General features: G+C 38.4%; 2 protein-coding genes across 3 annotated transcripts; one reads left to right on the top strand and one right to left on the bottom strand.

Moving 5' to 3' along the window:
• Positions 1–4,227: 4,227 nt before the first annotated feature.
• Positions 4,228–17,284, bottom strand: LOC593265 (kinesin-like protein KIF22). The gene is made up of 17 exons (XM_030991399.1): positions 17,160–17,284; positions 15,434–15,497; positions 14,700–14,928; positions 14,106–14,269; positions 13,047–13,192; positions 12,601–12,664; positions 12,026–12,138; positions 11,497–11,572; positions 10,409–10,453; positions 9,946–10,217; positions 9,453–9,567; positions 8,679–8,844; positions 8,263–8,405; positions 7,500–7,581; positions 6,908–7,032; positions 5,941–6,000; positions 4,228–5,192 (listed from the first exon to the last, which is right to left on the bottom strand). Exons 2-17 carry the CDS (start codon positions 15,491–15,493, stop codon positions 5,166–5,168), a joined length of 1,887 nt encoding a protein of 628 aa, XP_030847259.1. The 5' UTR covers positions 15,494–15,497; positions 17,160–17,284; the 3' UTR covers positions 4,228–5,165.
• Positions 17,226–25,624, top strand: LOC593254 (mucin-5AC). 2 transcript variants are annotated; one of them, XM_030991398.1, is made up of 5 exons: positions 17,226–17,282; positions 19,838–21,534; positions 21,797–22,016; positions 22,950–23,038; positions 23,888–25,624. In XM_030991398.1, the coding sequence occupies exons 2-5, from the start codon at positions 19,842–19,844 to the stop codon at positions 24,115–24,117; spliced, it is 2,232 nt and encodes a 743-aa protein (XP_030847258.1). In that variant the 5' UTR covers positions 17,226–17,282; positions 19,838–19,841; the 3' UTR covers positions 24,118–25,624. The 2 variants fall into 2 exon arrangements, with proteins under 2 accessions (XP_030847258.1, XP_030847256.1); XM_030991396.1 differs by having other exon boundaries at positions 21,794–22,016.
• Positions 25,625–26,036: the final 412 nt, after the last annotated feature.

Genomic DNA, 26,036 nt, shown 5'->3' with positions numbered 1-26,036 from the left:
TTTCCTTTTATATTCTCTTTCCCTTTCCCTTTCCCTTCTCTCTCTCTCTCTCTCTCTCTCTTATTTATTTGTTTTGGTGGGGGGGGGGGGGGTGGGGGAGGGCAAGAGCCCTTCGCCCCCGTGTCCCTCTTTTTTTCTTTTTCCTCTTCTTTCTTTCCTTTTATCTTCTCTTTCCCTTTCCCATCTCTCTCTCTCTCTCTCTCTCTCTTATTATTTTTTGGCGGGGGGGGGGGGGGGGAGGGAGGAGGCAAGAGCCTTTTGCCCTTCCCCCATTTCCTTCTTGTTCTTCTTTCTTTCCTTTTATATTTTCTTTCCCTTTCCTTTTCCTTCTATCTCTCTCTCTCTCTCTATTATTTGTTGGCGGGGCGGGGGGGGGGGGAGGAGGCAAAAGCCCTTGCCCACGTTTCCCTCTTTTCTTCTTCTTCCTCTTCTTTCTTTCCTTTTATCTTCTCTCTCCCTTTCCCTTTCCCTTCTCTCTCTCCTATTTATTTGTTGGCGGGGGGGGGGGGGGGGAGAGGCAAAAGCCCTTTGCCCCCGTTTACCTCTTTCTTCTTCTTCCTCTTCTTTCTTTCCTTTTATCTTCTCATTCCCTTCCCTTCTCTCTCTCTATTTATTTTGTTGGCAAGAGCCCTTCGCCCCCTTTCCCTCTTTTCTTATTCTTTTCCTCTTCTTTCTTTCCTTTTAGATTTTCTTTCCCTCTCCCTTCTCTCTCTCTCTCTTATTAATTTTTTTGGCGGGAAGGGGGGGGGGGAGGTAAGAACCTTTCGCCCTTCCCCCGTATCCATCTTTCCTTCTTCTTCTTTCTTTCCTTTTATATTTCTTTTCCTTTCCCTTCTCTCTCTCTCTCTCTCTCTCTCTCTCTCCTATTTATTTGTTGGCGGGGGGGGGGGGGGAGGGAGGAGGCAAGAGCCCTTCGCCCCCGTTTACCTCTTTCTTCTTATTCTTCTTTCTTTCCTTTTATATTCTCTTTCCCTTTCCCTTTCCCTTCTCTCTCTCTCTCTCTCTCTCTCTTATTTATTTGTTTTGGTGGGGGGGGGGGGTGGGGGAGGGCAAGAGCCCTTCGCCCCGTGTCCCTCTTTTTCTTTTCCTCTTCTTTCTTTCCTTTTATCTTCTCTTTCCCTTTCCCATCTCTCTCTCTCTCTCTCTCTCTCTCTTATTTATTTTTTTTGGCGGGGGGGGGGGGGGGGAGGGAGGAGGCAAGAGCCTTTTGCCCTTCCCCCATTTCCTTCTTGTTCTTCTTTCTTTCCTTTTATATTTCTTTCCCTTTCCCTTTTCCTTCTATCTCTCTCTCTCTCTCCTATTTATTGTTGGCGGGCCGGGGGGGGGGGGGGGAGGAGGCAAAAGCCCTTTGCCCACGTTTCCCTCTTTTCTTCTTCTTCCTCTTCTTTCTTTCCTTTTATCTTCTCTTTCCCTTTCCCTTTCCCTTCTCTCTCTCTCCTATTTATTTGTTGGGGGGGGGGGGGGGGGAGAGGCAAAAGCCCTTTGCCCCCGTTTACCTCTTTTCTTCTTCTTCCTCTTCTTTCTTTCCTTTTATCTTCTCTTTCCCTTTCCCTTCTCTCTCTCTCTGATTTATTTTTTGGCGGGGGGGGGGGGGGGGGGCAAGAGTCCTTCGCCCCCCCCCCACCTTTCCCTCTTCTCTTCTTATTCTTCTTTCTTTCCTTTTATCTTCCCTTTCCCTTTTTTCCTTCTCTGTGTCTCCCCCATCAACATAGTAATAACGAAAAAGACCACTCTGTAATCAAGACCATTCCATTTTATTTAATACATTTTCGATATACTTAAATTGGCAACTATTACCTTCTGTCCGAGATCCTCATTTTAAACGACTGATGCGAAAGACTAGTCGACGCACCCTTTCGAGAAAAGCCCCCCCCCCCCCCCCCCCCCGCTTTCATCGAAAGGGTGTGTTAAAACGGTACTCCGCTCTCAACGCACCCTTTCGAGAAAAGGCCCCCCTCTTTTATCGAATGGGTGCGTTGAGCACACCACACCGCGCCGCACCGCACCGCACCCTTTCGATGAAAGCCCCGTGGGATGCAGATTGTGCAAAAGATGAAATATATGATGGCCCCGGGTCCAAGAACTTGAACACGTTATGGAGACCGTGCCTTCAGCGTAGCTGCTCCGAGGCTCTGGAACAGACTTCTTCTAGAGATTCGGGAAGCTCCTTCGTTAGATTCTTTTAAATCCTCCCTTAAGACATTCCTTTTCAATTCTCCCTGTTAATCCTCCCTGTTAGTCTGTAGCTTTAATGTGTTTTGCACGGTAGATGTAATGTAATTGCCTTAACTTGAATTTGTAATGTTTCGCCCTAAAATTAATTGTATTCTATTGTATATAATAATAATAATAGTCTAATAGTCCACTCCAAATTTTATTAAACCGAAACGGAAATTCTTTTTGCCCAATTGATCGTGAGCCCGGCAGCCACTGAGCAGCGCCAGATCGACGTTGCTCTATCCCTTAATGTTGAACGCCAAACAAGGTAGCAACAACTCCCATCTTTTAACGTCTTTTGGTATGACGCGGCCGGGGTTCGAACCCACGACCTCCCGGTTGTGAGGCGGACGCTCTACTGACTGAGCCAACACTCCGGTATCTATATGTATTGACTAGATGTATCTGTGCTTATGTATGTATTTTTAATTAATTAGGTTGATTAGTATATATTAATTATAGTTATTGAATGTATTATTATCTAAGTACAACTCTGTAAAGCGCTTAGAAACATTGTAATAAGCGCTATATAAATATAATGTATTATTTATTATTATTATTATTTATTATGATAAATATATACACAAGTGCAATAGGAAAGGTACAGACATGAAAAATAAAGGTTTTCAATTATAAGCTAAATAAAACAGATATTTCTGCAGTTTGATACATTGCATAACAAGCAGGTAAAAGGAATCATAACGAAATAGGATTAGAAAATTGCCTATCTATGAATATGTTTAACAAATGCATCTGCAGAGAATCATTAATCAATCGATCGGTAATTCACATCAAAGTTAGTCACTGTAAACTTTTCAACTATTTTCTCCCCTTGCTGCTAATGTTAATGAAGTGTTTTTCATATTTGACATGCAATAAAGATACCTATATGCCTATTCAGATATCTGTGTGTCACAGATTTTTGACACCCAGTCGTGCACTATGCATATGTCATGACATTTTGCTGCAGCAATCTTATAAATAGTGGTTTACTACTTAAAGGCTGATCAAAGCCAGAACAATGTATAGGCATGTATCTGGTATACATCAAATGAATACATAAATAACTATGGCATGCCTAGAATCCTTAATATCAGCCTTTCAGACGTGTCTTGCAAACAACATACATATAAACAATGAACAGTTGTGACTATTTCAAAATGATTGCAACTTGATCTTGATAGCAAATCTGTACTAAAGAGATACAAATTTGTAGGTTTTAAAGGACTTGCGATCATTCCAGATAATGCAACTCTTTAAAACATAGTGCCCTTGTTTCTTGTCAAATTCCATTAATTTTTGTAATACCCTCAAATTATGTCAACTGTACAAGACTAAGCAGCATGATATATATTTTGATTTGTAAGATATGTACTGTACAGGGATAATAGCTACTGTATAAATCCAACAATAAAACCTGTAGGGCGACACTGTTCTCCAATACTAAATATCTCAAACTTGTACAAATTACAACACATAGCATCATGCATTGTGTGTCGAGCTATGTGCACATGAAATATTTACCCTGTGTAGAATACTGTGCCTCTATTAGAGACTAGCATGGGCTCTTGAGCTACCTCTAAACCCATAGATACGGTATGCACACTACACATATGGATGGTTACATTATCTTCTCGATATGATGGTAATAATTATACATACATAGCAGTCTGTACATATTCTTTACATCTTATCGCCATGTACTCTCTTATAGAGTACCGAAGCTTGACGTCGTAAAAATCTATTTTTTAATTTCTCAATTTTTTCTCCATTTTTCGAAAGAGCATCAAAAATAATGTCCGAATGTCGAAAACCAATTGAATATGTTAAATATTGGCCGAGATATGACCATCTGAATAAAAAGATTTCCTCCAGAAACTCAGTGTTATTTGCTCTGGCTCGTATTGGTTAGGAAGCAGAGCAAATAACACTGAGCTTCTACAGGAACTCTTTTTATTCAGATGGTCATATCTCAGCCAATACATATTCAATTGGTTTTTCGACATTTGGACATTATTTTTATGCTCTGTCGGAAAATGCAGAAAAAAATGAGAAATTCTAAAAATAGATTTTTGATGACGTCACACTTCACCACTCTATTACCACTAAATACACAGTATACATATATGTTTAAAAAAATAGATAATAACATTCCATTTTATGAATAACCACTTGATAAACTCAATGAAACAATCAAATTAAATGTTATGGTATAGGTTAACTTAATTCAATGCTCTAGTACATATGTTTCATACATAAGTTGTATGAGTTTTTTTAACATGTATAATCACTAGCATAAATTCATCCCTCTTCAAGGTTTATTTCAAATCAAATTATAATTGCAGATGTGATAAATACATCGTTTAAGATAATTTACATCTTATAATCAGGCATGATTACAATAAAATAAAGGAGAAAAATGGAGGCTAAAATTCAAATAAAAACATCATTCTTATGTTCAAAGGTACATATTGACTTTGTATTACTTTGATTGAAGTAGAATAATTGTTCCATTTTAGAAGTCTTTCATGCTACATTTCAATATGGGTAGGTTTTCAGGCTGACCAATCATAAATCTTCTGTGGGAGGCTGCCCTGCCCCAAAAAGGGGCCAACGCCCCCACAATTTCAGGGATACAATTGCCCCTCATCTAACTTCAGGTTAATGGACATTCTGGAGGTCATGATTCAAAAGAGCTTGAGGCATCAAAGAGTGGACTCGATCTCTGCTGTGGCCGTCTTATGATGATGATGAATCATAAATCAACATAATGCATTGCATTATATCCTAAATTTCCGATGAGTTGTCCAGATATATATCTGACCGTTACATGACCTTACATGCCCTCTATAGGTTGATCACGCTGATAACAGTAAAGTGTGCCATTATTGGATCATGATCAATTGAAGAAAAAAGATGACTTCATCTCATTGCTCATCTCGCCTTCATCATGCTGAGGTGTATAGGAGATTATTCTGCAAATAATGAAAGGAGGATAATATTCAATTACAATATCACAGATTGTGTGTTCATACATGCCTCATTGGACGTCAAAGGGAATAATCACCCCCGCCCCCCCCCCCAAAAAAAAGGGGGAGCACATAGGGAGAATGTACACCTCTGGCCAGAATCTGCATCAACTTACAATACAACACTAAAGCGCTCTTACAAGAATATAGACTCCCCCCAAACACAAAGGGGGCGAGTTGGCTTAGTCGGTAAAGTGCCTGCCTGTCGAACTAAAGATCTCGGGTTCGAATCCAACCCAGGCAGATGACTGAAGCTTGTGTTGTGTGTTAATGCGCCCCTCCCCTTGTTTCATAGACACAGGCTATGTTAAGCGGAAGGCACTCCGTCCCTAAAATAGGACGTTAAATGGGGGCCGTGTAGAGGAGATTCACCACCTTTCTGGTGTAGTGGTCCACCTGAACACCCCCAATCAGTTATACAGGGAGGAGAGACCCTAGGGTTATAGTGATTCAGTTTGATTTTCGCCTCCCAGACACAGGTGACGCCAAATAGGTGACGCCAAATACCAACTACGCCAAATACCAAACAGGTGACGCCAAATACCGGTACTCAAGGATAATAATAACCCCCCCCCCCCCCCCTGAACAAAGAAGTTTGCACCCCTGCCGAAATGGAGAACCCTTATTTGTTGTTGTTGTCTGAAAGATACTTGAAAATCTTTGACTTGCCACTGGTACAACAAGTCAAACTTACCCCAATGATATTGTCAACTGTCTTGGTTGGTAGTCCTGTCACTTTGTAGAGATCTTTAATCTACAATTGGAAGAGAAATCACGTTCATAAGCTGAGCATCTTATAGAGAGCACATGAATATAATAAGATAAACAGTAAAGATATTTAGATGCTGCTTGTAAGTATCGGCTTGCATGGTGATGCAGATATAGAGTAGGCTTGCGGGTGCACCATGATGACGGATAGTCAACCTGTTTGAAACGTTGAGCCACTCCCGCCACTCATCCTCCCCAAGCGCTATAGTTCTCCTTAGAACTATCAGCTAAGAAAGATAACCAACAGTCCTTTGCAGGATTCCCCAATCCCCCCCCCCCCCCTCTCTCACATGGTGCAACCGTAAGCCTACTGTATAGTAAAGATATTGGTTGAATGTTAAACACCAAGTAAGTTACTTTAATGATATAGTTACTATAATGATATTGAAACTTTAATGAGATTGAAACTTTCAGTCCCTTGCTTCGCTGTTTATAGATCAGATATATCTGTGCCTCATATCTCATCACTCAAACCATTCTATAAAGGTAATTGAAGGGAAAAGGGGAAAAGTTGATCCTACTATCAAGTTGCCTTTCAAGTCAGGTTCTATAACACAAAGTTCCTTGTAAGAGTGACAACAAGTGTGACTACTGTAATGATACATGTTTATGTCATAGGTCTAAAAGCTAATAGCTCCACCTTGCAGTGATATGTCAGGCATTCACAACACAGGTACATCTATGTATAGATGCTACAGTGGGAGTTTTGTGTACTAATAAGTATGTTTCAACTAATGAAGTTTCTTTTGAGCTTCTAACTAGATGTCAAGCATAACTATTACAGCAACTTTGGAAATGTTGTCTTTTATATTAAGATGGTTGACATGCTTGGCTTTAGCTGTATATTTAAGATAAGAATTGAACGCAGATGATAATCACTGGATAAAGCATACCTGACTGTATGATCCGAAAGCCTGTCTCCAGTGATGGATGAGCTGCGCCCTTTTCTCTCCCACGCTCTGGAGTGACTTGAGCTGTTTGACGGTCCCCTCGTTCAACGTCTTCAGGATCTCATTCCCTGTGAGGTTTCAGAGAAAATTAAAGATAGCATCATGAGAAACAGGGGCAGAAGGCAGTAGGAAGTGATGTGCCAGCTACAAATGCATCACTGACAGGTTCTAGAATTTGTCAATTTCCTAACTAGTATATGTATTTTCCATTGACTTTGTTAGAAAATAAAATCATTAATGATTGAGAATTGTGAAATCAATTTTTGTTAATTTGATTATATTGATTAAACATTTCAGACTTGGAATTCAGTTATTACTATCAATTTTCTAAAGTAACACCATGTTCTCTCTCTTTCTTTCTCTCTCATTTTCTCTCTTTCTCCCTCCCTCCCTCCCTCCCTCCCCCTCTCTCTCTCTCTCTCCCCCTCTCTCTCTCTCTCTCTCTCTCTCTCTCATTCTTGCTATCTGAATCTGCTACAAGTGTTCCTTATCAGGAATATGAATTCCCTTTCAGCATTGATTGCTCATTACTTACTGTGCTTGGCTTGAAACTCTGGATCTAGCTTGAGATGCCACTGATTCTCCTTCATGTCAGACCCACCTGCTGATGATGACGTCTGGAACAAATGAAGAAGGAAATGCAGAAGAGAGAGAGAGAGAGAGAGAGAGAAGGAAATGCAGAAAGAGATAGAGAGAGAGAGAGATAAATAGAGAGAGAGAGAGAGAGAGTGAGAAAGAAATATAGATTGAGAGTCACATTGCGGGGTCATGGAGGGAGGGAAAGACTAATAAAAAGAAACAATACACAAGTATACAGTAGGCTTACGGTTGTACTATGTGAGAGAAGGAGGGGGGGGGGGATGGGAGAGTCCTGAAGAGGACTGTCAGTAATCTTTCTTTCTTGAGTATGAGTGTAGTCCTGAAAAGGACTGCTGGTAATCTTTCTTGAGCTTACAGTTCTAAAGAGAACTATAGCACCGATTGGAGAGGATGGGTTGTAGGAGGGGATCGACGTTTCGAACAGGTCGACTACCTATCTGTCGTCAGGAAAACAAGAAAAATAGTAAACATGAAAAATAAGCGACATATACTAGGGAGGAAAGAGGTGAACTTGGTGAAGCAGGTTAACAGCTGTTCCATTGAATACAGTTTGATACTCAACATGCATTTTCCATAGACCACTGCCAAAGTTACCAAAGGCATATTATTTAAGATTATAAATGAGATAACATGAATGGAGTGACAAAAGGCATTGGGAAATACATCAGAATTTGATATCTGACAGGGATCCTACTTACAGATGTGGTGACAGCTTTGACAAACTTGACAGTATTTGACTTGTGGGATGATTTGGCATTCTTCTCTTTGTCATGAACCTTTGGCTTTGTGTGTGTCTCTTTGTTATGAGCTGGAACATTGCAGGTTGATTGGCCGGTTGCAACTGTGAAGTGGGAAGAAGGACAAAACAAACGACATGATAAAGATATTTTGCTTCACACTCTTCAATCATATCGGACAATCAGAAATTCAGCAGAAAGTTAGAGAGGGAGGGAAGGGAGGAAAGGGGAGGAGGCGATAGAGAGATATACTGTATCAGGGGTGGGAAAGAGGGAGAGAGAAAGGGGGAGGGTAAAAGAGAAAGAGAGAGGGGTAAAAAAATGGGGAAGGAGAGACAGAAAGAGAGAGAGACTAGCTATGTATGATTCCTTCTTACCTGACAATGGTTTCACCACAGCTTGAGGTAGCGAGGGTCTATTAGGATCATTCAGAGTGAAGGTACTCCGTCTGTCAGGCTTGTTGGAAGTCATCTCTTTCTTCCTGTTCATACTGCTTAGCTCTCTCCTCATGCCCTTCACCTCACTCAAAAGCTTCTTAGATGTCTGATTGACCAAAGAAAACAAAACAAAGATTGTGATGATGATGATGATGGTTACCAATGGTGATGGTTATTTTACTCGACTGCTAAGAAAGCATAAATGCTTGTCAGTAAACAACCAGACGGCCGACGGCTTTAGGTCCTAGAGACCTGGTAATGAGGATTAATGCCTTACCAAATGGCACTAGCGCATCGCCTTGGTATCGAACCCGGGTCACCGGATTATGAGACTACTGCTCTACTGACTGAGCTATCGCGCCTCCTCAAGCTATTAAGCCATTGTTAAGGTTTGTTAGGATATGTCCAGGTTGGTAGAAGTCACCTTATTTCTCTGAATAATATTTCTCAGCTTTTACCTTCTTCACTTTTCGTGTACCTTACTCAAAGTCTTCAGAGGGAACAACGTACAGCATATGAAATTCCAAGACAGAATGCTGACTCAAGTATATACATAGTATTTAAAATTACAATTCACTGGACAAGGTGTAAAGATATATTATAATTTCAGAAAATTCATGGAAACAAATTAGACGTGTAAAGCGATTTTCAATGTGATTAAGTACATACTTAAAGGGACTATGGAGAAATGATAATTGAAACCAATTGACTTACTGGGGTTTTGACTTGTGTTTTGGCATTCTTCATTTGTTTGAGAAGGTTCTGTTCGAGTGAATGCAGCCTTTGATGCACGGTGGACTCAAAGTTTGCTTGTCGGTCTAAGAGAGGCCTGAAAGATAAAGTAAGAAGAGACAACAATCATGAGCATCACTACTTGCATCTATGACATCATGACTAATAAATACTTGAAACACTTTTAAATGTTAAAATGTTATGATTCAACACAGCGTCATCATCATTAAAATTCTGATAAACATTGATTAGCCCCTGACCCAAATAAGAAATATATCTTCAAAATTAATTTTGTTCCTTAAACTGAATCAGAACATCCTTTTTATCCTTATTCTATTCAACTTGTTATTTCTATTTATTACTTAACATGTAGTCAAGACCTTAGGGTGCAATGTAGATTTAAATAAACAATTTTCATATTGAGCTCGATGTAATTCATATGGGGCATTCACGTCAGCAAAATGCATCTTCTTACTTGAGCAATGCATCTTTGCTATGAGCTACCGGTCTGCCATCTACATCTAGAGCTCTAGCCTTGGTAGATCTTGACCGGTCATCCTCCTCCAGTGGTCTCTTCCTGGGGGGTGGGGCAGCGATGGTCTGAGTGGTCTCCCTGGTGAAAGGTTTGTTAATGATCTGCTTTGACTTGGCAGCAAAGTGAAGGGTTGTGTAGGTGTCCATGTAGTTCTTCTCCTCTGGGGCTATGTTGGTTATCATGCAAGCATGGGAACTGCCTCCTAGAGAGTCCTGCATGGGTACAGAGAGGTTGAAAGAAATTAAATGCTAAGGAGTTGTCATATTGCTTTCAAAAGCCTGGCCCAAAATTGTTACAGCAAAATTTGTACATGTACATGCATTCAGGTTATCTCCTGTTCTGCAGTAACTTGAAAATACACTTTTTTCAAAACAAAATAATTGATTTGATTAATGTGACTCACCTGCAGTAATCTTGTAAGCTTACTGTCTCTGTATGGGATTCGTGGCTGTATAGAAAGAAAATCAAAGAGGAAAATAAGAAATGATATTTGATAGATTTTGAATAAGATGATCTTTTTAAACAGTTTTTTAACAAAAGATACCTACATATATAGCTAATGATTTGTATAGTAAATGTACAATAGATAAAAAAAAATGAGAAAAGAAGGGCAAGAAATCAAACTAGTCATTCTGACACATGCAATATGTGCACATAAGAGTTGTGCTTCTCAGGTGAATATGATATCTAGCAAGGTTTTTTAAGTTTGTTTGTATTCTGCTGGTCTGATCAATCCATCTACTGCTTGATAAACAGTTCAGAAATACATTATTAAAACTTGAATTACTTTGCTTCTTTGATGTCTTATTTCTTCCTTTCCCTTGCAGAGAGTGCTACACAAAATATTTTTTTGTGAGATAATGAAAAACTGAGTGTCAAATTCGAAAGAACATACAATTTAAATGACAAAATCATCTTTGTTTGATCAAAATCGGTTCAGAGACGGCTGAAATATCCATAAATATAACAATCTCTAATACTTGTGCACCACCACAAATATTAGATAATTTGAAAAAGCCGTTGAAAAAACGAAATAGCGCCATTTACGTTGTATTTCAGCCAATGCCGATGTTGGCTTGTTTGTTGGCATTATAATGTTGGTTATAGTACGCACAACCAGCCGGCCTATGTTTTGTTATTTTTAATTCATTAATTAATTAAAGGTCACCATATTTTTTTTAAAGTGGAGCTGAATTGGTATGATCATATTGGCTAAATTTCACACATTTTGGGGTCTAAAATTACCTTCATAGCAATTGTAGGTCATAAAAAGGCAATAGAAATGGCATAGATAAGAATAAGAGCAATAAACATGCACTTTCAAACGCATTTGCGGTCTGAAAACAGAACTCAACTATCCCTTTGAGTGCTTCTTTCTCCATCGTGATGCAAAAATTACCATGGTACATATAAAGTGCCCCAAATCAAAGCAGTATTAAATCAAATAAGGAATAGGTACTATTAATAGTAATGAAAAGACACGGTAATTACCAGTCTCTGGTTGAGGGCATCTACCACCTGACCCAGCACAAACAGAGATGTGTTGATGGCACCACTCTCCTTCAACCTACAACCAAACAATGATATCACAGTCATACAGTCATGAAATATATGTTACTATGCTTCTAATACCCTTCTGCAGGTTCTTTCTCTTCCCAATTTCCACTGTACAATTTATAAGAGCTTCTATAATTTACTTTTACAGAGAGATCATATTTCCATATTACAGTTTGGCAGAAATTCCATGTAGTCTCACCTGTCTCTAACTTCTAAGGGCAACACAAGGAAAACTTTGAAAGTCTCTTGATGAAGATAGGTGGCCTTTCTCTACAGATTCTACAACATATATTTCCTCCTTGAGAGAGAGAAATTTGATTAGACACTAAAGTAGGTAACCTTACAAAGAGAATGGAAATGACTGCATCTTCTGCATCTCAGGACAATTATCTCATAAAAGCTTGTTCCTTATTTCAACAATACACAATGAATCTATAAGTTAGACTGCTATCCCATTATTTACCTAATGCCTTTGTTACCAGTCTTCTTGTTGTTCTCACTCCCAGCCAGATCTATGAGATATAGTTTACCAGTCTGTATGTGATGCTGGGATCCGTCTTTTCTCTCCTTTACTATCTATAAAGCAATATAAAATAGCAAAACTAGTGTAGTTCAATTTTATTTTCACATTTTAAGGAATTTCATTGAACATACATTCCAAAATTGTGTGACACTTTGAAAATTTCATTAAGACAAAGAATTCCATGAATGATAACAATCTAGTCAAAAGCTTTCATAGATGTAGAAATAATTCCTCTTTGATTGAGGAGAAGTCTTTGCTTTTGCTATTTGAACATTGTGCCTAAATCAGGGGAGGAGCAGTTTTTACTCGCACAACTTGAATATATATATATATAGATGCTGCACTTGTCAATTGTGACCACCACGAGAGGCACCACACCACAATTTCTTCGTTTAGTTGCTGAAAAGGCTTTCGGCGAGTATCGGCATAGAAGTAGAAGTTGAGTTTTGCAATTGGCAGTCTAAATCATCATTCCTATTTATCACTACATCTTGAGATACAATAAGTCTTCTTACTTTGAGTAGGAGAATGGAATGGCTTCGGCTTGAGCGACTGTTCAGTTTAGTAGCAGCTGTCGTCCTGTCATGAAAACAAATGATTGAACTTCATTAAGAATTTGTTTTAGTATTGAAACCCAATCTAAATGTTTATAAATAGAAAATTGATTTGGGTGAAATCATAAACACACATTAGATATGAGATTTTTCTTTCTGAAAGGGAAAGTCCACCCTAATAATAATAACTTAATATAAGAAGATATATGTGTAGAACAGATCAGTGAAGGTTTGAGAAAAAAAAATCGGACAATAAATAAGAGAATTATGGATTTTTAAAATCCATAACTTTTGATGAAATACTTCCAATCTGTGAGTCAAATTGGCAACACAGTCTCTTAGTATGATGTCATCCCCTCAAACTTTATCCTTTGTTGAATGCAGTTTAATGTATTTGCAGAACGTACCTATTTCTACTGGCTGGTATGAAATACTTGGCAAACTCATTAAAGCTGTTGATGGTTTTCTCTGCTAGCTTAGGGATAAAGATGTTTCTCTTTCTGTCCTCTCGTATTGAGAGGTCGTGACCTTTTGGCTCCAGGAGATCATAAATCTGTAATATTAAAAAGAAATATGTAAATCAGGGGGATGTTTCACGAAACTTGTCATCAGTGACAAATGACAGTGTTTGTCATAAGCTACTAAAACCCTTGCTTCTGATTGGTTATCAGCAGATTTGTCACTGATTTTTGTGATTTGTCATTGAAAAATGGCTTTGTGAAACAGGTCCAAGGACATGTCATTTATTCTGTGCAGTTTCACTTTGTTATGAGAAATAAGCATAACACTCACTGACAGAAAATATAACAGCTTTTGGAAATAAGGCCCCTGCTCACATGAGTCCAAGTCCATGTACAAGCATGCCCCATCTCTCCCCTGAACATTCCTTCCATACTGACCACTTAACATATCCAGAGTAATGGCAAAAATAATCACACTGGGGTTCAGGAGTCAGACATACACATTCATTTTCTCCTAATTAAGAGTAGCAATATAGATTAATGTTTATAAAAGAGCATTATGTCTGTGTCTGAACTTGAACTCAGGACCTATCAATCTAAATCTTTTACCATTTTTCAAACTCTTGTAGAGCTGATTAAAGAAGGTATTCTGTGAAGTCTGTAATCTTGGTTTCAAACAATATTTTGTCTCTCATTTGCTTACTAACAAGCATTTATTGCTTTCTTAGCTGTCAGGTAAAATAACCATCTCGTCTTGTACTTGTATAATTTTTCTAATTTGTAAAGTCGCATATTTGAATAACATTTGTGCAAGAATGAAAATATAAAACAGAAAAAATAAAAATTAATACCAAAAAGTAGGATAGCTGAAGAAATGTAAAATATATGAAATACAAAAGAAAATAATCCTCTGTAATCATTGGCTATATTAAAAATATTTCAATCTGATCAGAACGGTTATATGATAAGAAACCAATCTAACAGAACCAATGTATGGAACAATACCTTCTCTTGGTAAATCTCCAGATAGGAGAAAGATACTGAATAGCTCCAATCTCCTCCTCCTTCTTCTTTTGGTTTCTCCTGGTTGATAACATGAAAGATGTGGTTCAGTGACCTTGGGATGACCCCTGGATTGTCTTCGGATCCTAGCATGGTGAATGTTTTACCTGAGAAAAACATAAAGGCATGTCTTCATCAGCTCGAGTTTGCCAAATAACCCGCTAGTTTCAGACTTGGGATATTATCCTGTTGCTCTAAATTGCGTCTTCACCAAACTGATACGCTCATCACAAACTAGCTCGGACGGGCGCAAATTAGCCCACTATTTCCCAAATAGCGGGATATTTTGGAAACAAGACCAAGATTCCTTGGGATATGTTCTCGACAAAATATCCTGCTAATTGCAACAGCAAGCTGATGAAGACGCAAATTAACTGGTTAATTTGCAATCGGAATAGTTAACATAGCAAGTTATTTGACAAACTCCGGTTTCCTAAGGAAAACTTACATTCAGGGAGCTATGGATCCTTCAAAGGGTGAGTCCAAGATATTTCATACATTTCATAAACAATGGAACCATCAGGGAAATCTGCCTACCTGTGCCTGTTGGACCATACGCAAACACACTTGCATTTTGACCATTGAGTGCATGGGTGAGTAGAGGCTTCACACATCTATCATATACATTCTTCTGTGATGCCTTGCTGTCAAGATATGCATCAAAATCAAAATGAAGACTCTGTTCTGTGTCTCGCCAGTTCCAGATCTCAAGGGCTTTATCAGAGAGGCCCCGCACGCAGGGCTCCTTACCGTCATCTTCATGGGGCTAAGTAGAAAGAAATTGATGTAGCCAAAGGAAAAATGAGAAAAGAGGAAATGAGAAATTGTTTCTCTACATAGAGTGAGATTGTCATTTTAGAATAATTTGTACAATGGTATAAACAAAAACCTCTTTATAGTTAAAATTTTCCCCTTTTTCCTTACTAAAGTTGATTATTTCATTTATGGGGCATGTTGTTTTTGTATGTTCAAGGACTTTCGAAAAGTGAAAAACACATAAAATGTATAGAGGGAAATGGTCATCTAATAGTGTGCACATGACGATTATTTGGTTTTCCCCCTCTTTTCAGTCTGTCTGAAAACTTCACTCTAGACAAACATCAACTTTTTATGTACATAGATATTTCATAATTTTTGTTTTCCTTGGTCATCTTAATATCTGTGACACGAGTTAAATAGTAAATTGAAAGCACAATTTCATCTTTATTCCTACTCTGCCAGGTTAAAGTTGACTCCCATTTCTAAATAATATTTATACCAGTGCTACTTACCTTTAATGCAGGTCTCAGACGGATAGCAACATGAACTCTGCTTCCTTGTTTGGATGACATTCTCCTGCAAAATTGATTGAGAAAACATACTTTCTTCACATTGTTAAAAAAAGGAATAAAATTTATAGTAAAAAGTTTTAGTGTCTTCAAAGTCATCAAAATCAAATATAGAAAAATTGTATTGTGCAGCGGTTTGCCGTGAAACCTGTGAAAAAGTGTATACTAATATCAACATTTATCAAAAAAATACTATAAAAAAACAAGTAAACTCCTGTTTCATGTAAATTTTCTTATCTTTTTCAGAGTATTTTTCCTATAAACGATGACTTATCACGGCACGGAATTCACGGCAAACTGCAGCACAATCGATACAATACGACGGTCGGGTGCGCATGTGTTATAAGTTAGCGACTGTAATCTTAGTTTACGGTCGCTAACTGATCACTCACGCACGCCCGCACCCCACCGTCGGTATGGTATGCAATTGTTTTGTGCTGCAGTTTGCCGTGAGTCCTGTGAGAAAGTGCATTTTATAAGACTTCGCTTTTAGGAAAAATACACTGAAAAAGATAAGAAAATTGACACAAAACAGCCAAACAGGTAACAAAAATATTGACTTTTATGGTGGTGTGACCAAAGTTCGCGCGTGACCTAAGTTCGCTATCTCAAAAAATCAGTAAGATTACGAAAATCTGATATCACCAATGGAAAGAGGAACATAAAATTACCCAGAAGTGAAATTTCTTTGGAATTGGGTACGAAATTGTGAAAATATTGACAAAAGATCGGCAAATTTTGCAATATTTTGCGTCCGTTCCGAAAAATGATCAACTTACCGATAAGGGTCTGAAAATCTTCAATTTGAGAGCAGATTTCCTCAAAATTGTAAGGAAAGAGTGGTACTAACTGATTGTATGATATCTTGCCTTGCAAATTATGATATTACCTTATTTTTGATGGATCACACTTTTTGATAAATCAACTGTAAACCCCCGTGCGTGAAGTTAGGTCTCGTTGTTTTTATGACTTTTTTAGATGCAGCGCGCACGAACGATCGGACATCGAATTTTTAGATCGCGATATCTCCGAAATCCTTCGACGATAAAATTTTCTAGTTGAACTAATCTGTAGTTAAAAACTTCGCCGTCCCTTTGGTTATAATTGAAATCAATAAATTTGTGTAGAATATGAAAAATCGTAGTTCGAATATCACATTTTGTAATATGTTCTAAAATGTCCGCGAACTTTGGTCACCCCTTCATAAATCATGACCTTTATCATGTAGATCTAGACCTTCTATATTTGGACATTTGTTGAATATTTACTTCATTTTGCCTTTTTGGGTGTGTTTTAGTAGGGTATCTCCACGTCGGAATTACTGATCAAAGTTTGGATAGACTTCCGAACTAGCGCCGAAGTTAGGCCTTGATGCGTACTTGCGTAGACATGGTTTTATACCTCGTCATTCATTCATACACACACTGCACTGTACCTCCCATAGATCTAGGGCCTACGGCAAAATCAATGAATGGGACAAGAGAGTCCAAACTACAGACAGTTCACGGAAAGCTAGATCGAGCTAGAGCTACTATTACTAGCTACGTGCACAACAATGATACCAAATATTATTTCCTTGAACCTTGAAGTAGGTTTTAATTGGACATCAAACAACATCTAGGTCAATTTCTATTCAGAAAAAGGGATAGCAGCTACAATTTTTTCTCACCTGACGTTGTTTGGGTTTGTCGATTTAAATATCGCGCGTGAGGCGCATGCGCAAACTTTGTCATCTATCTAGATTTCTTTCCTAAAGTAAAATTCGAACAAAGAAGAGAGGCAAAGAAAGGGGGTAAGCCGAGTCAATTAAATTTCGAATAGTTGATCTTAAATCATATGAGTAAAGCAAGGGCGGATAATTGTATCAAAATGTAGGTAGTGAGGTCAAACTAGTGTCGTGAGAGACGGAGCTGCGCTGAGTGAGGCAACAGAACAAAAGTGGGAGGCCTAGGCCGAGGGCCTAGCTAGGGTCGAGTGCGTGCGCGAGTTGTGATGCGGGGCGAGCACGGCTGATGCTTGGACTCGCAGGCGTTGCTGTAGTGTAGGCCGTACCACCAGTACCACTACCACCTGGGGCTCGTTCCTAGAAACCAACGACTAGACAGTCATAACTTTATCCGCCAACTACGGAGATGTCTCTGATCTTCCTAAACCGTTTCACGAAGAGCTTACTAGCTAGTATCTCGTGAGATCGATATTATCGGCGAGAAGAGGAGCCGAGAATTAGCCTTAGGGTCTAGATTCTAGTCGCAATACCACCAGATTATTACAAAATTAATATTAGGGAAAATGCAATTATTTAAATGAATTAGTAATAAAAAAGATTAAAAATGATACCAAGAAATAAGAGATCCAATATACTTCCAAATTTGTGTAGATTAAACAATTGAAGTACTTGTAAAATATAATTGTGAGTTTTTCATTACATGACCAGTGAATCAGTTTTGTTGTTGAGATGGGCACCCCCCGAATATTTTCATTTGATAGTTTATAAAAATACACCCTTATATTATTCTTTGAAAAAATACGATGTAATGAAATTTGTGTTCAATGTTTTTGGCGTCGGCACAATATAAAAATTACAAAACTTTAATATTTCAAACGTTAAAACATATGTTTAAACCATTCACTTTGCATAATTGAAAATAAAATTCATCTCGAAATTAATATGGGTCTGAAAACTAAAGAATACACTTCAAACTATGGCTTGCCTGCCGTGGCAAAATACATATCCCTTCGATGAGTTTACAATGTGGAAATAAAGGCGTATAATCAGTTTATTTAAGTGGGAAAATCCTTAGATACAAACATGGCATATTTTCATGAGATTATCAAATACAAAAAACGATAATTCACTGTTTAAGTGAATGTGTAGAAATATCATAGTTGGAGGATTTATTGTCCCTTTTTGCCAGCCATAGTCTACCCAATAAATGACATGTGATGGCGCTGCCCATCGACTAAATAGTTATGACAGAGATACGACGGTGTCAGAGGTGTCATAACTCCTTAGTCAGGATGTTGTCGTTGATCTTGGCAAAGAGGGCTTGGTGAAACACGTAGCGGACAAGTTGTTCACTAACGCTGACTTAGTCAAGAAGTTAGACTTATGACGGTTTGTAGGAACGGGCCCCAGTACTAGGCAGTACATGCCAGCACTGCACTGGCAGCAGATCTAGATCTGGCACTTGTTTCAGCTTTGCCGAAATTTTATATGCAGCTCACGTGATTGACTTGATAATTTTGATTATGTTGTTGTTGTGGGATATGATAGAAGACCAAAGTTCTGTAGTGTAGGATGTTATTAAATGTTTACATGTGATCAGATTAGAATTTAGATGGTGACTGATTGATTTCTCTTCATTAACTCACCCCCAAAAATCCCCCTTCTGGCTCCCAGATCCCCCATCACATCGGCCCTTCCAGCTCCCCCACCCCCCCCCCCCCCCCCACCTCCCCCACCTCAGGCTTGGCTCGGTACTTGGTGCAAGGCCAGTTTGGGAGACTGCTCCCCCCTCCCCCCATATTGGAGATTCCACAAAAAATACCAAGAACATGAACAAGGCCATTTCCCCAGCAATTCATAATTCACAATTCACGTCAAGATTCACAAGAGCCTATTGCCTATTCGTTTTGTGTGTGGATCACAAGTTAACAAAAAAACTTGAATAAAAAGAATTAGTCTGTGAATTCTTAAAAGTAGAAAAGGGGTGATGTTGTTATGAGGAATTGGCTCATCATATTTTTATTTTGAATCAAGGTAACCTATTTGCAAAGGATGTAAATGAATGATATTGTTATTTGATTGTTGAGGGATATAACAGCATCTAACATTTTGGTATGATTTCAACAGCAATTTTCCTAATGAAAATTTTTGTGTATAAACATCTGCATCTTCCATTCTTTTCTCATACTTCCCTGAGTTCCCTCCTTTTTGTTTGAAATTGTTATATATCAGTGATGAATTGTGACCCCAAAGTACATTCAATAAGAGTAGAAAATCAGATTATCTAAAAACAAATTAAGCAATTAAACTTATCTAAGACAAATGAAAATAAAATTGTCAATTTAGTCTGCATGCCAGTTTATCATTTCACTGAAATCTTCAATTCAAGTGCTTCACACAAGGCTTGATGTCAATCCTAGTCAGGTGATGTTCAAGCAAGGATTTTCAATCATTTAGTTGAATAATTTTAACCTTTGGATATATGCTGACCTAATAAGAACTATACATTTTTGAGTTAATTATAACTGGCACTTTGCAAAGTGGATGACCGAATGCATGACTTTTTATGAAAGAACCGAACATTACATTAGGTATTTATATGTTTATTTTTATTCTTACAGGTAGATGATTCAACCTCTTAGGATGTCTGAAGCAGTCAAACCATCAGATGTTCCTCCCGAGGAGCAGAAGAGGGAAGGAGAAATACAACTTGAAATGGCTCAGGAAAAAAGCGCGACAGAGACAAGTGACATAGAGCCAAAGAAAGTAGATGATGCTACGGCGAAGGTAGAAGAGATACCTGAAGCAATTGAAATAAAAACAGAAAAGGATGCCACACCAAGTGCTACTCAGGAGGCGACAGCAGCAGTGGAAAGTGATGCAGGAAAGATACTCAATGCTGGTCCAAGCATCAAGATTGAACCAGGTATTTTGGGTGACAATGCAGGGGACATACAAGGGAAGGAAGCTGAAGGAGACCACGTCAAGCTGGACAAAGAAGTGCCTACTGAAAACATCTCTGAAGAAAGTGCTGTACCTGCTTTGCCAAAGAGTTCCACTGATGAGACTACTTTAGTTCCAAATGTAAAGGTTCCTTTAGGTGAAAAGGTTGAAACTACTATGAAAACAGACACAAGTGGTGCTGACATTGAATCTTTAAAAGATAAGGAAGAACTGAAAAGCAACGATGCACCTTCTTCCAATGTTGAGCTATCAGGATCAACCACAGAAAATATGGACATTGCTTCATCAGACCCTCCCCCATCTAGTGTGAAATCAACACCAGCAGTCCCTCCCTCATCTAGTGTAGAATCGAAACCAGCAGTCCCTCCCCCGTCTAGTGTGAAATCAACATCAGCAGTCCCTCCCCCATCTAGCGTAGGATCAACACCAGCAGTCAGTACCAACAGTGAAATAAAAACTGATATAGTCCCAATATCAGATGTAAAAGAACAGACGATATCAACAGCTGAAACCACAATTAGCCGTGAAATCAAGAAAGAATCTGGTTTAATAACTGATACACAAAGGGCAACTTTTGAAGATTCTGCATCCAACATAAGTGACAAAATGGAAATTGATAGTGAAAGTAAATCTTTGACGGATATTTCTAAGGACAATGTGCAAAATGAAGAGACTTTGGCGCAAGGTAACGTGCAGAAGACAAACCTTCCCAGTGATGTTGGAGTGCAGAATAGAGAGACGCATGATGCAAATGGTGAGCAAAAACCAGAGACTACATCATTACATAGCTACATACCGGTACAACAGAAGGAGTCAGTCACCATGGATATTACACAAAAGAACCAGAACAAGGCTGTGCATGAAATTATTGCAGAGCAGAGCAGTAGATTGGACAGGGAAATGATTGTTTCAACACCAGTACCTTTAGACAGACCAAGTCTTGTTCAATCATCAGTTCCCCCAATTGAAGAAGACATTCCAACCACGGTTCCATCTGCTGTGCGAACCCCTGTTCCATCTGCTGTGCAAACCCCGGTTCCATCTGCTGTGCGAACTCCTGTTCCATCTGCTGTCCAAACCCCGGTTCCATCTGCTGTGCAAACCCCTGTTCCATCTGCTGTGCAAACCCCGGTTCCATCTGCTGCGCAAACCCCTGTTCCAGCAACACTTCCTTCAGAGAAAGAGAGTGCTGTTTCTATACCGGTCCCTGCAGAGAGGTCAGAACCTGTCGCTCATCCAGATTTGGCAGTACCTGTTACTAAGTCTGATCCCAAGACTGAGGTACAGGAATCTCTGGATGATTGGGATATACCAGCCACTGACGATGAGGAAGAGGATGAAGAAAACCAAGCAGGTAAATACTTCTTATAGATCCTACTCGTCTTGTATAGGACATGGGGCTACTTCCTACAGATTTGCAGTGGGGTAATGGGGATTGGATGGAAGGGAATGTATTAAAGATGATAACTTCAGATAATTGTCTTGTATGCAATGTATAAAGTTCTTAAAAAATACATGTAAATTAAATTTGTTGTCTGTTTACCAACCTGGCATTCGTGAACAATAAAACAGTCCTCCTTTAACTGGATTACTTTCATATATCAATTCTGCAGCAGATGGCATTGAGAAGAAGAAGAGGAAGGTTGTGAAGAGAGGCTACTGGGAGCCTCCTATCGATGTGATCGTGGATCTTTATAAGAAGCTTGACCAGGATGGGATCCTGGAGCTGAGCTGGAAGTGCCCTGGAAGGAGACCTCCGAGTGAGGAAGGAGACAAGGAGGAGGAGAAGGAGGAGATGGAAGATGTACAGGATGAGGAGGCAATGGAGATATCTCAGTGAGTTCAAATTTGAAAGGATAATTAATCATTCAGAGAAGGTTGAAATGAATTTATGTGTGCATAGGAAAATTTGCAAAGACTGCCTTTTAGCAAGTTTGTGATTAATGCAACAACAAAAAAATAATTTCGCAATGATATCAGATATGTAAATTTCAGGTATACGCAGCGAAATTAGACAAAGAACAAGAAAGTTATGAGTTTTTTTTAAAGCCAATATTAGTAATGATATGGGGAATTTGCTTCTGGCAATGAGATCATTGTGTGTCATGTAATGCAATACTTGGAGAACTCTTCTATCTGTTTTGAACCCCTTACACTATTTTTGTTCTAAATTTTTATGATGAAACAGATGTCTGAAAGACTAACTTCGTCTTTAAAACATTTAAGGTAAAGACCAGTATTGAAAACGCCCCAATTTCAAAAAATGAAATGGAAGCTCTCATTACCAATCATGTGAAAGAATATGTTTTGACTAATACATCATGATAACAAATTTGCCGGGAAACTGCCTACTAATTCATATATTTGGTAAATTTGTTTCTCTCATGGTCTGTGAGAGATATAGGGTAGTCCCATATATGTCTTTCTGTGTATAGTGCTTGTAACTTTACGAAGAATGGGCCAAATTTCTTATCATTTTGATGATTCCAGAACCTTGCAGATGCTAGATGCTAGATGATCAACCTTTTCTGATCGATTCCACAATGTTTCTTTCACAATGCAATCGCATGACCATAACTGGTCTTTACCTTTAATAATGGGCAACATAATCGGTAGCTTTTCAGTGTCATCGGCACCATCGATTCCTGTTCTTCTGCCCAGTCACTTTGTTGGATAAAATAACTAATGAGACAATTACAGCATTAGAGTCCAAACCCTCTTCATTTGACATCTAGTTGTATATATTTGTCTATTTTCATTGATGTATAGGGAGGAAGATCCTACAGAGTTTGATTTTGACATGGATATAGAACTGGATTCATCAGTACAGAAGAAGATGACACCGAGAAGAAACATTGGTAAGTAGGATCTTCATGCAGATTGGAGTTTAAAATTTATTTATCTTTTCTATCTATTGTATTCCTGACAAATCTTCAAATTAATTTTGGCTGTCAAGATACCTATCCCATGTGTGTGGGCCTTCAGGGTATCTAGTAGACCAGACACTGAATGAATATTTTTTCAATCAACCCAGATAATTTTGGCAGTTACTCCCAATTGTGTATCTAAATTACACTAAAAAACGATAAAACAAGAGGCAAATTTTTCATCTCATAAAATGATATCACTTTTGCCTGAAATATTTCCAAAATGCTTTTCAAAGCACACATATTTATACACAATCTCCATTTGCTGAAAATTTGAAATGATACTTTTATCCCAGTCGATTGCAAGTGAACAGTTTTAGCTGCAGTTATCTATATTGTAGAGGTGTTGTGGTCTGGTCGACACGTCAACGGACTGTGGATCACATGGTTTGAGGTTTGAGTCCCACCGCAGGACTAATATCCTTGGGCAAGATCTGGGAAGATTGAATATAGGCCTTTATAGAAATTATCTTTTCCTCTCCTCTTTCCCCTTGATTGATTGATTGATTGAAAAGGTTTGATTATGATTGCACTTCGCAGCCAAATGGCTGAATTATGTACAATTTACATTGGCAATAATACATACAAATGTGGTTTGAAAAACGAATCAACTATGATAAGAACAAGATGCTATTTGCACAAGTACAATATATATAACAAAATTCATAACCATCATGAATAAGGCAATAAAAGGCAAAAGGTAAAAGACAGAGAAAAGAGGTAAAGGAGATTATTCCTCTATTTCCTGATCTTCCTTTTTTCATTTCTCTGCCCATACAGGAGGTGGACAAGCCCAAGGTAGTGGTAAGAAGAGAGTGGCCAGGATGGACAAGGTCCTCAATGATATCTTCAGACATCGTAAGATTGACACCTCCCTGACCGATGCCCAGAAGAAAGATGGTCAGGAAGACAAGGAATCTGACCAAGCAATGGATACCACAGTATCGCCCATTCTCGGACTCAACAGACCTTCGGATAAATTTCACATTCGCAGTGATCTGAATGGGTGATTAAAGTATGTAGGCAGCAAAGATATAATGGAGATTAATTTATTTAGACATGGCAAGATTGAGAACTTCATAGTAGATGCCAAGATAAAATAGATAGGAAGGGGAAGGAATCTGACTCATTGATGCATACTACACCCCCCCCCCCCCCCACCCATCCTTGCACCCAACAGATCTTACAATAAATTCAACATTCTCAGTGATCTTTAATTTGTGATTAACGTTGTGGTAGCAAAGATATGAGGCAGTGAGTTTTATGAGCTGTGACAAGAGTGATAGGGGGACGACAATGGAACTTGCCAGGCCACGAACACTACAACCTTTTCCTTCCTCCTACCCAGTACATTGGCTAATAAATTTCACACTTGCAGTGACCTCCTTAAGTGATAAGTGATGTACAAGATTATTTGTTTTGACAGCAATGTGTTATGATGAATATCAATCATCAAATTTCATGTTTTTAATCTGAGTATCGATTTGACCTGCTTCTGTGATATTTTAAAGCAAAGTTGTTATGCCTCTGCCACTGAAGGCAGTGCCGGAGGCATTGATTCTGCTAATTGAATAACATAAGTTAAACTTGTTGAGTTAAAAATAAAACTTAGTGTACCGGTATTAAATGTCTGTCACAGAATCATTATATATTTACTCTCATGTAGCTGTTTACAATTTTGGGATGTAATGTGGGCTAAAGTATTGGACAATTTTTTGAGAAAGCAAATTTATTAAAAATGCTGATTTCAAGAATGACCAATTTACTCATTTTCTGAGACACCATAGGCCTACCGTTATGACTGTGTGAAGCACAAATAGTTGAGAGAACTCTTATTGATTTTTATGTTTCCATTCAATTCAATTCTCCATGATCTTTGGGAGTTCCTGCCTCGATAGACAAGTATCTTTATCTTACTGATCCATGTAAGTCTTTGCTGGGTGACCTGTGGTGTGTTTGCCCCTTGAAGACTCGCAGAAGAACATTTGTGAAATTATTTCACTCTTGCTCCTCTAGCAATAACCACAAAAGTGAGGCGGCGTTCTCTCAGTCTGACCGAAATTGGTGTAATATCTCTCTACAACTCCATATTTATCATACGTTCTGCAACATTTAAACTTTTACAATACGTAATAATGCTGGAGATTCGTGTATTGTGGCTGCAGGGATCAATGCTCTCTAAAAACATTCCATCAAATTAATTCATTTTAATATTGTCAATAGGTGGAGTGATTAATGTGTACAAATTTGACGCTGTATGTGATACATGTATTTTGTATTCCTTTCATCACATATTTTCCAGCTACCATGTGATAATATAATATGTGAATAATGTTATATAGTTTATGACTATTAATTAAACAACTACACCAAAATTTGAAATGAGGTTTTATCAAAATTTGATCATGTTACAACTTACAAGACTTTTTTCACATCAGATTCAAATAGACACAATGTGTAAAGTGTACATGGAATGCTAAATTGTATATATTGAAGTAAATGTGAAGCCAAGTTGTATTTACTAGTGTAAAGTTATTTCATTTTTAAGAGATATTGCTAAAAAAATTTGAAATACATGTATTCATATCAAAATTTATGTGAATATAAATGATCAAGCAAAATAATTGAGAGAGAGGTGAGAAGAAACAGAGATGGGGTGGGGGAGAAAGAGAGAAAGACAGGTGAGAGAAAATGAAAGGAGAGAGAAAGAAGGTGAGAGACAGATCAGATAAATGGAAATAAATGATAGAGAGAGAGAGAGAGAGAGAGAGAGAGAGAGAGAGAGAGAGAGAGAGAGAGTGAGTGAAAAAGAAAGGATAGAAAAAGAAGAGAGAATAGGATGTGTGAGAGAAAATACAGAAGAGAGACAGAAAGGTGAGAGAGCAAGAAGAAAATTAGAGAAAGTCTAGAGACAAATACAAGAGAGAAA

Source organism: Strongylocentrotus purpuratus, unplaced genomic scaffold (genome assembly GCF_000002235.5).
Source record: "Strongylocentrotus purpuratus isolate Spur 01 unplaced genomic scaffold, Spur_5.0 spur5_scaffold_2, whole genome shotgun sequence".
Classification (NCBI taxonomy): domain Eukaryota; kingdom Metazoa; phylum Echinodermata; class Echinoidea; order Camarodonta; family Strongylocentrotidae; genus Strongylocentrotus; species Strongylocentrotus purpuratus.
The sequence above is the reverse complement of the archived record's forward strand: the minus strand, read 5'-3'. Positions and strand labels throughout refer to the sequence as shown.